This window comes from Molossus molossus, unplaced genomic scaffold (assembly GCF_014108415.1).
Source record: "Molossus molossus isolate mMolMol1 unplaced genomic scaffold, mMolMol1.p scaffold_m16_p_18, whole genome shotgun sequence".
Classification (NCBI taxonomy): domain Eukaryota; kingdom Metazoa; phylum Chordata; class Mammalia; order Chiroptera; family Molossidae; genus Molossus; species Molossus molossus.
In genome coordinates this window covers 20283750-20296911 of record NW_023425353.1, presented here as the reverse complement: position 1 = coordinate 20296911, position 13162 = coordinate 20283750, and the positions used below count along the sequence as shown (strand labels likewise).

Genomic DNA, 13162 nt, shown 5'->3' with positions numbered 1-13162 from the left:
AATCGGGAGGCCCACATCCACCCTCAGTTTGGCTGGGTGTTCAGAGAACACCAGAGCGGGGTCATGAGTCCTGACGGTATTGTCAGTGGGTAAATGCATGCTCAAGCCTGTGGTTTTAATTATCTGGAAGGGCTCCTAGCATTCCATGGCACTAACTAAAATAAACGGCTGAAAACAAAAGGTCAAGTATGAATACATGCACAGATCTCTTGCTTAACAACTAAAAGCTTATCTGGCCAGCAAGCAAATCTTCTCGCTTTCTAAGTCAGCACAAAGAGGCTTGCCAGTTGGAGCACTCAAGGATACCGGTAGCCCTGCATGTTAAGAGAACCTCAGTGGAAAGGTCCTGAAGAAAAGACCTTGGGGAGAACAGGAGCAGCAGGAAGCTTCAGAGACAGAACACCCACAAACATGCAGGGAGACTCAGATCCCACAGTGTTACTTTTTCTATAACAAACCAATCCAGTTCCAGAGCTAAATAATGAGCTTTGAAAAAAAATCTGCTAACCAAAGATTGGAAGCCTTAAAAATGGGATTGATCCCCAGTTGAAGAGGGCCATTATTAAGAGCCAGCCAAGCAACTGGTAGTAAAATAAACAAACACCCCACCTATGACCCAGCAATACCACTCCTAGGTATCCCCCCACAGAAGTAGAATCACGTGTTCACAAAAACACTTGTACGTAAATGTCCATAGCAGTTATACATTTGACAGCCAAACCTGGTATCAATAGCAGAAAGGATAAACAAACTGTGAGCCATCCATATATAGAAACACTCAACAATCAAAGAGAAAAAACCACTGAACCATGTAAAAACATGGATGAATCTCAAAAACTTTATATTGAGAGAAAGAAACCAAACATAAAAATAAATACATAAAAATTAAAAAGAGGTCAAACATGCCCAGCTGGTGTGGCTCAGTGGTTGAGCATCAACCCATGCACCAAGAGGTCGCTGGTTCAATTCCTGGTCAGGGCACATGCCTAGGTGGTGGGCCCAATCCCCAGTGGGGGGCATGCAGGAGGCAGCCAATCAATGTTCTCTTTCATAAATGTTTCTATCTCTCTCTCTCGCCTCCTTCCTCTCTCTCTAAAAATTAATAAAGGAAAAAAATTAGCCCTGGCTAGTTTGGCTTAGTGGTTAGAGCATCGGCCCGCGGACCAGAGAGTCCTGGGTTCGGTTCCTGCTAAGGGCATGATACCTCGGTTGCAGTTTGTCCCCGGCCCCAGTTGGGGTCATGTGGGTGGCAACCACTCAACGTGTCTCTCTTGCATTGATAAATCTCTCTCTCTCTCTTCCCCTCTCTCTCCTTCCCTCTCTCTCCCTCCAGCTCTATCTGAAGATAAATGCAAAAATGTCCTTGGGTGAGGATAAAAAAAAAGAAGCCAAACACAAAGTGTCCATGTTGTGATGTTTCATTTATATGAAATTCTTTCTAAAAGCAATGCTAATCTACGGTGACAGATATCAGAACAGTGGTTACCTCTGAGGCGAAGGGGAGAGCTGGCTGGAAAGTGTTCTGAGAGAACTTTCTGGGGTAATATAAATGTTCTACATATTAATCTGAATGGTGGTTACATGGATTTACATATTTGTCAAAATTCATCAAACTATGGCCAATAGACATATGAAAAAATGTTCAAGGTCACCATCAGAGAGATGCATATTAAAACCACAATGAGGTACCCCTTCATACCTGTCAGAATGGCCACTATCAATAAATCAACAAACAACAAATATTGGTGAGGATGTGGAGAAAGGGAACACTAGTGCACTGTTCATGGAAATGCAGACAGGTGCAGACACTATGGAAAACAGCATAACGTTTCCTCAAAAAATTAAAAATGGAACTGCCTTTTGACCTGGCAATCCCACTTCTGGGATTATATCTTAAGAATACGAAAACACCAATCAGAAAGAATGTATGCACCCCTATGTTCATAGCGGTGTTATTTACAATAGCCAAGATCTAGAAACAGCCCAAGTGCCCATCAGTAGATGAGTGGATAAAAAAGCTGTGGTACATTTACACAATGGAATACTACATGGCTGTAAAAATAAGAAACTCTTACCCTTTGCAACAGCATGGATGGACCTGGAGATTATTATGCTAAGTGATATAAGCCAGTCAGAGAAAGACAACTACCATATGATCTCACTAATATGTGGAACCCAGTGAATAAAATAAACTGACAAAGTAGAACTGGAGGCATGGAGACATGGAACAGACTGACAAATGTCAGAGGGGAGCGGGGTGGGGGCCTGGATAAAGGAAGGTGAAGGGATTAGCTAAAGAACATACTGTATATGCATAGCCCATGGACACAGACAATAGTGTGGGGAGGGCCAAGGAAGGGGGGAGGGGCTGGGTGGAGGTGGGCAAGCGGGGAGGAAATGGGGGGCATCTGCAATAGAAAATTTAAATTTAAAAAATGTGAAAGAAAACCTCATCAGACTATACTCTCAAGAGCACAGCATTTTACTTTATGTAAATTAGACCTCAATAAAGAAAAAACTTAACCACTAAAAGGAAAGGGGGGGAGGGCAGGCAGACTGAGGTTCCAGAGTCTCAGAATCTGGAATTCATTCACGGTTTGCGAAAGCTGTTTGATATAAGAGATCCCTGTGCCGGTTTTATGGCAGTCAAAGGTTACAAAAGGAGTACTAACAAGGCAGCCCTGATGCCCAACCCTGCTGCCTGTCTTACATGGCCCTTTCCTGGGTTCCACATTTTATCAAGTCGTGTGCATTTCATGCCCCAAGCTGCTGCAGAAAGCAGCCCAGCCCCATGGCAGCTGAGGGACAACTCCAGGAGAGGAGACCGGGTTGCCCTGGGATGGCTCAGGGCTGTGTTCAGTGTGCTTCCTGCTTCTCTCTGTCCTCTTCTCTGGCAGACAGAGCGGGGCTCTTCTCATAACACGCACCTCTCACTTGGTCATAATGGAAAGCTAATGGCACACGTGGGTTGATCTGAAGGTGGATCACAGAGAACACAAACTCTGGCATACAACAGTGTGCCCTAATCCAGTATGACTGGTGTCCTCATAAAGAGGGCAGATTTGGACAAAGAGACACTCACAGAAGGAAGATGATGTGAAGACAGAGAAGACAGCAATGGACTGGAGTAATGCATCCATAAGTCAAGGCCCGTTGACAAACACTAGAAGTGGGAGGCAAAGGATTCCTCCTCTAGAGCTGTAGGCGTCAGAGCCTGGCCCTGCTAAAACCTTGATTTTGGACCTCTGACCTCCCAAACCGTGAGAAAATACATTTCTGTTTTAACCATCCAGTTTGTGGTACACTGTTATTTCAACCCTAGGTAATTAATATAAGGGGATAGAGAAGGAAAACATAGATTTGAAGAAGCAAGGGCAAGAGCCCTGGCCAGGGGCTCAGCTGGTTGAAGCACTGTCCTGTACTCTAAAAGGTTGTGGGTTGGATCCCCAGTTGAAGCAAGTACAGGAGGCTATGGATGGATTTTTCTCTCTCACACTGATATTTCTCTCCCTCCCTCCCTCCCTTCCTCTCTCTAAAATCAATAAAAACTTATCCTCGGGTAAGGATAAAAAATGATAATAATAATAATAATAGGGCAAGAGAGAAGCACCTAAGAGACAAATGTGAGAAATCTCAGGGAAGTTCAGCAAATGTGTTTTTCTTAAGGATAAGAAAGCTAGGTATGAGAAAGATTTCTGAGAAGAGTCTCTAGAGCACTTACAAATCCCCTAATTATATATAGTGCTGACTCCAAATACTGCAAAGCAAAACCTCAGTGCCCCCCCACAAAAGCCTGTCTATGCAGTGTCCAAATCCCACATTTGGAGATAGAAGCACAGAGGATGGAGGGACTAAGAGGCCAATTCAGGTTGCAGGTAAGTCCACTTCACAGGTGAGGACAGAAGTCAACACGCAACTGAGGCAACAGAGAGTTGTAAGTCCCGCTTTCAAAACAAAGGTGGTTGGCTGAGCCATGGAGAGGTGCTCTTCTTTTCTGATTAATTCGGGAAGACTTTCTGGAAATAGCTGTTTTGAGAGGTATTTAAATGAGCAAAAATGACTGAGGGTGCAGGCGCAGCAGTGTCACTATCTTCGGGCACAGAAAAGGCATTCAGATATGCAACACTGGTCCAAAGAGTCAGGAGCAGGGCAAGGAGATGAGGAGGAGTGGGCACAAGGGAAGGAAAGCCAGCAGGCACCCTGGGGAGACGCACTGACCCTATCAGAGGCCACAGTGGGCTTTACAGAGAGCTGAAGTTCAGTCAAAATGAGAGGCAGCTATAATGAGGAGACAATGTTAGAAAACCCTGCTGGGACAGTGGCGCTGATGCAGCCCTGGGCCAGGTGAGAGATAATGAGGGTCCTGAAGATCCTGTGGCACCCCAAACCACACGTTCTTTCCACAGACTAAGAAATCAGACCATTCTCAAGACGTATTCTCTCTGAAGGTGATACTGAGAGAATATCTTTTTGAGTCTAAAATTATTAATGATTCTGACATTGGAGACAGAATTTATTACATTAGAAATCAATCAACATTGACCCTTTTGATTAATAAATGTATTATCAAAGCTCAAAACTGGCATCAGCATCTCACTTGCGTAAAAGGACTGACTACACGATCACAGTTGTTATTTATATACCTCCTGTGATTAATTTCTCCACCAGGTGAACATAGTATGAAGGGACAGCCCTCTCCTCACGACAGTGTCCCGTGACTGGTACATTCGAGGCCATTCCAAAGAGGCAGAGCTGCTGTGAAACAGCTGGGCCCCAGTCTCCGCACGCTGACTTACTGCGGGCTTCCTCCGGAGGCCCCCTGCAGCAGCCTAGACAAAGGGCTCTCAGAGCAGGAGCCCCAGGGAGCTGCAAGTCACAGCACTGCTCTCACAGCAGGTGTTTCTCCAAACGTAACTTGTTCCTTCCCTGATACCGAAAGTCTGGACCCTTGACAGTGCGGACTCAAACATGCCAGTCACCTTGCAGCATGGTAACTGACAAAGCTCTTCACATTGAGATGGGACAGCAGAACAGAGTCTTCAGGGTTCTTGTCTAGTGACTTGAGGAATTAAAAATAGACACCAGCCTATGGCCCAGAGCATTTTGAAACTGGTGATGTCCCCAGGGCTTAGCAAGTGCTGTGAGATACTTAGTGGCCTGAGCACCAGGTGTTTCAAAGTTCAACACAGTCAATACTTTTCTCCTGCAAAAACCGTCACTGGATTATATGTACAATTTTATTTGCCGAGATCAATTTTATTCTCTGCAAATGGCTCTGGGTTATCCTTCAAAGGCTTTTATTCATCAGGCCGTGAGATTTATGTGAAATTTACTATCTTCAGATGTGTTCAGTACCAAGTGCAGGCTCATTAGAACCTGCTGTCTGCTTTCCTAACCCTCACCCCAAAGGAGCACAGGGAAGCACTTGGCAAAACAGTTCAGGCCTAATAGGAAAACTGGGGATTCTTTTTTTATTTTTTAATCCTCACCTGAGGATATTTTTCCACTGATTTTTGGAGAGTGGAATGGAGGGAGGGAGAGAGAGAAACATCAGTGTGAGAGACACACATTGATTGGCTCCCACACAACCCCAACTGGGACTGGGGATAGAACCCAAAACCCAGGCACAAGTCCCTAGCTGTGAATCAAACCCACTACCTCTTGGTCTGCAGACCAACGCTCTAACTGCTAAACCAAACTGGCCAGGGCCAAAGATTCTTTTTTTTGTTGTTTTAAAGCCTCACCCAAGGATACTTTTCCATTTATCTTCAGATAGAATGGGGGTGGGGGGAGGAGGAGGGAGGGAGAGAGAGAGAGAGAGAGAGAGAGAGAGAGAGAGAGAGAAACATCAGTATGAAAGAGACACATCAATTGACTGCCTCCCACACGACCCCAACCAGGGCTGGGGACCGAACCACAACCGAGGTATGTGCCCTTGACCAGAATCGAACCCATGACTCTTTGGTCCTTGGGCCAACACTCTAACCACTGAGCAAAACTGGCCAGGGCCCAAGGATTCTTTTATAAACTTTAATCCTCACCAGAGGATATATGTATTTATTGATTTTTTTAGAGAGAGGAAGGGAGAAAGAGAAACATTGATGTAAGAGAGAAACATCATTCAGTTGCCTCCTATACACACCTCAAATGGGTATCAAACCCACAATGTAGGTATTTGCCCTGACTGGGAATTGAACCCACAACCTTTTTGGTGTGGTTCCCAACCTGTGGGTTGCGACCCCTTTGGGGGTCAAATGACCCTTTCACAGGGGTTGCCTAAGACCATCGGAAAACACATATTTCCGATGGTCTTAGGAACCAAAACACAGCTCCTCTATCAATCTCCAGGCGGGTCCGCCCACATGCAGATAAGCCCACATACAACTTGAGGAACTGTATTAAAGGGTCGCAGCATTAGGAAGGTTGAGAACCACTGGTGTACGAGATGATGCTCCAAACAACTGAGCCACCCAGCCAGGGCAAGCCAAGGATTCTTAACAACTCCAGCTGAACTCAGGGAATAGATCAACCTGGTGCCAAAGCCTCCAGCAGCTCCATCCCAGCCACTGACAATTCTCCCGAATTGACACAAATTTCAACCGTGTGCACAAGTTTTAGAATTTTGTAAGACTCTCCTACTTCTGTTCAGAAATTAGAACAAGTCTGGCAGCTCTTGTGCATACCTGATCCCGAGCTAAGCATGGCCCCTCCATAGATATCCAAAGCCAGCTGAGAGTAGGCGAAGCCAAAAACGGTGATGGTCAGGCCTGCCAGCAGGGCCAGCTTGAGCAGGGACTCCAAAACAGCCGCAGCCACAGCAACATCCTCCTGGTGTCCGGGAGAGGGAAGGAAGTTGGGTGAATTGAGCTCAAGACAAACTTCCCATCTGGCCTCCCCCTGTGCTGTTTCACGGATCCCTCTTTCGGGTGGCGAGGGGCACCACTGCTTCTCTGCAGCCTGCATTTGCTTGTCAGTCAGCAAATGAAGGGGAAAGACCATGTGTGCCTCCTTCGGGAGTGCAGAGGAGTTTAGTGTTTAACTCACTTAGGATCAATTATTTCAAACGCTGCTTAGGAAACATTCACTTTCCCCTGATATTTATTCTTAAATGGGATAGAAAATTTCTACATTGCTAGCTAGCTTTGCCAGTGTGCTTCTCCTGACAAACATCTCCAAATCCTGAGGTTCCTGTCAATGTATTTAGGAAAATATTCCTAAGTCAAATTGAGACTCATATGAGCTCATTGTGAGATATTATACTTCAACTATATTTTGCAAAATGTCTTCTAAGACATGTAAGAGGCTGGCTTAGCTTGCTTTTAACTCTAAAATAAGCCAGACATTTTCAATGGTTTTAGAAAAAGGGAAGTTTATACAACCAAATACTTCTGGATTAAAATCTCTTCTGTATTCCCCAACCAGAGCATGTAGAGTCTCATGGTCAGAATGTAGCTCCGGGCACTTCACAGTCCTTAAGAAGCTTAAACAAACAGGTGTGGTGAGAGAAACAGAATGACCAAGTCCTTTCCTCCCCAGGTTCTAGGTCAGCCTCGCCACAGTCTCTGTAGCCCTCGGCTCGCCTCGGGGTCTTACAGCTAACACCACGGGAGGGGATCTGTGCTGCGCTGGGGACGCCATCGAGAGTTCTGAGAGGGCTGGGTCCAGAGGAGGATCACAAAGAGGGACAAAGGGTGAAGAGAAAAGCCCAGTCAGCGAGAAAGGGAGAAGTCTGTGAAAGAAGAAGCGAAGGGTCCTGCCATCATGAATTCAGAGTGTGTAGAAAAATGAAATCCAGAAGAAAATTTCAGATCAGACAGAAGGGAATCAGGTGGCTCCACATTTCTGTCAATTTGCAATTAGAGAGAGAATTCATTTGAGCTGGCAACAGAAGAACCAAGACTACCTGCTTCTGACGTGTGGCATCCTTTTCTCTCTCCAGTACCTTGGCAAAGAATATATAAAAACTCTCCTCTACCGGCTGGAAAATTAATCTGGCCACGAGGGAGCCAAGATTATTTACTATATCATATACACCTACAAAACAAAAGGAAGAAACAACAATCCTACTGGGTTTCCCCTTTGAATTTTCTCAGCAGTATTAGCTTTTTTCTAATTCAATTTTTTAAATAAAACTTTTTGAGATAACTAGAGAGTCACATGTAGTTGTAAGAAATAATAGATCCAGGTACTCTTTACCCAGCTTCCCTAAAGAGTAACATCTTGCCCTGGCTGGTTTGGCTCAGTGGTTCGAGTGTCAGCCTGTGGTCCAGAGAGACCCGGGTTTGGTTCCTGCTAAGGGCATGTACCTCGGTTGCACTACGTCCCCGGCCCTGGTTGGGTCGTGTGGGTGGTGACCACTCGATGTGTCCCCCCACTTTTTTTATATATCCTCACCTGAGGACACTTTTTAATTTTTTGTTCAGATAGAGTGGGAGAGAGAGAAAGGAAGAGAGAGAGAGAGAGAAAGAAACATCGATGTGAAAGGGACACATCGAGTGGCTGCCACCCAGGGCTGGGGACAAACTGCAACCGAGGTACATGCCCTTAGCGGGAACCGAACCCGGGTCTCTCTGGACCGCAGGCCAACGCTCTAACCACTGAGCAAAACCATCCAGGGCTCGATGTGTCCCTTTCACGTCGATGTTTCACTCTCTCTCTCCCTCCCACTCTATCTGAACAAAAAAATGGAAAAATGTCTTGGGTGAGGATAAAAAAAAAAGAGAGAGAGAGTAACATCTTGCACAACTCTCGTACAATGTCACAACCAGAATACTGACACTGATAATCAAGATAAAGAACACTTCCTTCACCAGCACTTTTTTTTAAATAAAAGTCACTAATGCCAAGTTGATTTTTTCTATTTTATTTCCACTACTCTGAGGTTATATTAAAAAATAAATACCCGCCCTGGCCGGTTTGGCTCAGCGGTTAGAGCATCGGCCTGCGGTCCCGAGAGACCCGGGTTCGGTTCCCGCTAAGGGCATGTACCTCGGTTGCAGTTTGTCCCCGGCCGTGGTTGGTCGTGCGGGTGGCAGCCACTCGATGTGTCCCTTTCACATCGATGTTTCTCTCTCTCTTCCTCTCTCCCCCTCCCACTCTACCTGAACAAAAAATAGAAAAATGTCCTCAGGTGAGGATAAATAAATAAATAAATAAATAAATACCAGCCCTGGCCAGTTTGGCTCAGCAGTTAGAGCGTCAGCCTGCGGTCCACAGAGACCGGGGTTCGGTTCCCGCTAAGGGCACGTAACTTGGCTGCAGTTTGTCCCTGGCCCTGGTTGGGTCGTGCGGGTGGCGGCCACTCGATGTGTCCCTTTCACATGGATGTTTCTCTCTCTCTCTTCCTCTCCCTCCCTCCCGCTCTATCTGAATAAAAAATAAATAAATACAAAAAAAGTATAGAGACCTAGATTGTCACACAAACATGGGGTGACTCTTTGTAACTGTGATGATCTCCTTTTTCTCTTCTCTTCGCACCTCCCACTCCCCAAATGAGCATCAGAGCTCTGCAGAGTGCAGGGTAAGGGCGGGTCTCAACAGAGAACCTGCCACCCAAGTCACAGGAGAAGGAAGAGTCAGTATACTGCATATACTTGTAGGGGCCTACAATTTTCAATCTTCAGGATTCATGTTTTTATAATCTTTTTTTAAAAAATAATACTTAGTTTCATTTTCATTAAACATAACAAAATGCAGAGAAAAATATTAGAAAGTACCTACTAGCAGTATTCCCCTTTCATTAAAACATGACAGAATTTCACCTTACCCTGATCGCCAAAATTTAACACATTTAAAAATGTCATCACATATCGCTCCCCTGCAAATAGAAAAGCAAAATTTAGCATTTTGAATGCACGTTATTTTCATGTTTCCTTTTCTCTTGTTGTCTATCAACTTTTCCCATTGGCAAATATTCTCAAAGGAGAAAATTAGATAATCAATTTAAAAAAACATTCTTCGTCCTAGTGTTGATTTTATATAATCTCAAAATAGTAGCACTTTAGAAAGTGCTGGGGGATTTATTGACAGCCAATCTCTAAGCCAGTTTGAAACAAAACAAAATCAATAAAACCAGTCTGATAAGGTTTTTAAAAAATTTTTTTTTCTTTATTGATTTTAGAGAGAGGAAAGGAGAGAGAGATAGAAACATCGATGAGAGAGAACATCAATCAGCCACCTCCTGCATGTCCCCCACTGGGGATCGGGCCCACCACCTGGGCATGTGCCCTGACTGGGAATCGAACCTGCAACCTCTTGGTGCATGGGTTGAGGCTCAACCACCAGGCCACACCAGCCAGGCTGATAAGGTGTTTTTTTTTAAGTATGGAGAGATTACTAAAATATTAATGAAAATAACTGTCCCAAGTTTTAAAGGAGATCAGATCATTTGAGAGTGAATTCTACAAAATGAAAGGTCCATGGTTGCATGCAGACTCATTAAAAGTTTCCTCTCCGGGTGGGGAAAGTTCCATGGAGGCTGGCAAGGCTCTGGAACCGAAATTCATGATTTAAATCTAAGTCTAATGCTTTCAAGGTGAAGATACCAGCCCAGAATCCCACTCCCCCATGCCAATCCTCATATTATCTGTGAATGGAAAGAACTGACCACTATGGTGATAGAGCACTGAAGAGTGCCCACAGCCCTACAGAGCAATTCTCACCTCCTAGCAACTCTCTTTGTCTCTCTCTCTTTCTCTCTCTTGCGCTCTCTCTCTCTCTCTCTCACACACACACACACACACACACACACACACCATTAAGAGACGAGAAGCAGTGATATTCTCTCCTCCCTGGCCCTTGCCTCCCTACAATCTCCCAGCCACTGCATCTGCAGCAGGACTTCCATGGGCCCTCCCAGGCACTGGCCAAATGGCTGAACTCACTCCCAACTGCATCTCTGCACTGTTCCAATCCATCCTTAATGATAACGGTTGCAACTTTGGTAAATCCAGCTCTTCAGTCAACCCCTGCTTTCACACCTTCAAATGGTTCCTTAATTCTGCATTTGAAGCTTTTTATAAACTAACTCCCATGCTATCTCTTTGGACTCCCTTCACCAGCCTCATCCCCACCTCCCACCATCACGGGGTCATACTCTGCTATATCTACTAGGTTTTAGCCTCTCCAGCTGCTCTAAGTCAGGCTGGCTCTTGGCTTTCTCACCACCTGGAATGGCATTTCTGCAGGCAACTCCTTGAGTTCTGGCACAATCGGCATCTCCTTCCTGTACTCTGTAAGCTCCCTGAGGGCAGGAACCATGTCTCAGTCATCTCTGTGTTCCCGGTTTTCTAGCAGAGTGCCAGGAAATGAGAGGGCACTCAAGAGATGGCTGGCGAATGAGCTCATGTTTCCAAGTACAGTCCTCACAGCTCTCTATCAGAGTTAACCACACAAACGTGCATCTTTGATGAGAGAATGAGCTCCTTAAGACTGTGGCCTGTTACTCATTCATCTGTGTATTCTCAGCACCTGGCACACAGTGTTCAGGAAATGTGGGGGCAGGAGGTAACAGCATATGCATTTTTGCTACTACAATGAATGGTTTCAACATTTTTAGAGCTGTAGTTTTGAGATAAAAAGAATCTGGGGGTTCTTGTCAAGCCACTTCCTTATTTTGCAGCCATGGAGATGGAGGCCTTGAGGAGTTCCTAATGGTCCTCTGACAGTCAGGCCAGGGTGACCCAACCGTGGAGCAAGCAAGCGAGCAAGCAAGCAATCGGTGCTACTTTCAGGCCTAGGTCAGGAGGCTTGAGTGTGTGGCTAACTTACATCTGCTACTGCAAACACATGTCTAGTCACTGCAATCCAGACAGCCATTGCTTGGGCTGGATCCATTCCTCACCTCATTTAAACTGCTCTGGCCAGTGTTGCTCAGTGGTTAAGTGTCGATCCATGCACCATGAGGTCGCCGGTTGGATTCCCTGTTAGGGCACACGCCCAGGTTGTGGGCCCCGATCCCCAGTGGGGGGCGTGCAGGAGGCGGCCAATCGATGTTCTCTCTCACTGATATTTCAATCTCTCCCTCTTCCTTCCTCTCCCTTATTAAATAAATAAATACATAGCTCCTAAAACTTTGGGAGGAAAAAAGTGCATATAGGCAACTGCCTTTTCCAAAACTATCACAATACACAATTGCAGTACAGATACCTTTCTTTACCAGCAAATACTTGCTGAATATCTATCATGTGCCAGGCCCAGTAGGGCGCTGGGGAGACAGGTGAACAGCAACACCTTCTATGCTCTCAAGAAGCTTAGAGTGCCTTGGCCAGTTTGGCTCAACGGTTGGAGCATCGGCCTGCAGTCCAGAGAGCCCAGGTTCGGTTCCTGCTATGGGCATGTACCTCTGTTGCAGCTTGTCCCCCGCCCTGGTTGGGTCATGCAGGAGGCAACCACTCGATGTGTCCCTTTCAGGTTGATGTTTCTCCCTCTCTCTCTCTTCCTCTCTCTCCCTCCCATTCTACTTGAATAAAAAAAAGAAAAAAAAAAAAGAAGCTTAGAGTTAAGGCACCTCCACTCAGCTCTCTGAAGGCTTCTGACCCATACTTTCCCTAGAAGTCCTGCAAACAGTTTCATTTTTTTTGTTAATCCTCACCTGGGCTATTTTTCCACTGCTTTTTAGAAAGAGAGAGACATCAGCCCTGGCTGGTTTGGTTCAGCGGTTAGAGAGCCGATCTGCTGTCCAGAGAGACCCGGGTTTGGTTCCCACTAAGGGCACGTACCTCGGTTGCAGTTTGTCCCCGGCCCTGGTTGGGTCGTGTGGGAAGCAGCCACTCAATGTGTCCCTTTCACGTCGATGTTTCTTTTTCTCTCTCTCCCTCCTACTCTATCTGAACAAAAAATGGAAAAATGTTCTCGGGTGAGGATAAAAAAAAGAAAGAGAGAGAGACATCAACATGAGAGAGACACATGGATTGGTTGTCCTCCGCATGACCCCATCCAGGGCCGGGGACAAACTGCAACCCAGGTACATGCCCTTGACTGGGAATCAAACCCTCAACCCATCGGTCCTCGGCCAGGGCCAGCTTCACTTTGTAATGGCAATGTTATAGGCTCAGGCTGGAAATATGTACTCTCAAAGCTCAGAGCCCTCGGACACCTCCTAGTTCTACCCCTTAACTCAGATGGGAAAAGTGAGGCTTATGAGTTATTTTCCTCTGGACAT

At 45.8% G+C, this 13162-nt stretch overlaps 1 protein-coding gene across 3 annotated transcripts in view; it reads right to left on the bottom strand.

The window, feature by feature from the left end:
- Positions 1-13162, bottom strand: part of RFT1 (RFT1 homolog) — a 45644-nt gene that overhangs the window by 8849 nt on the left and 23633 nt on the right. For 2 of the 3 annotated variants that reach the window (XM_036267248.1, XM_036267250.1), the window contains exons 8-10: positions 9767-9817; positions 7904-8034; positions 6684-6828 (exon numbers count right to left, since the gene is read on the bottom strand). In XM_036267248.1, the coding sequence (XP_036123141.1) occupies positions 6684-6828; positions 7904-8034; positions 9767-9817 (327 nt within the window). The remainder of the gene's footprint in view (positions 1-6683; positions 6829-7903; positions 8035-9766; positions 9818-13162) is intronic. The other variant, XM_036267249.1, reaches the window with a different exon arrangement.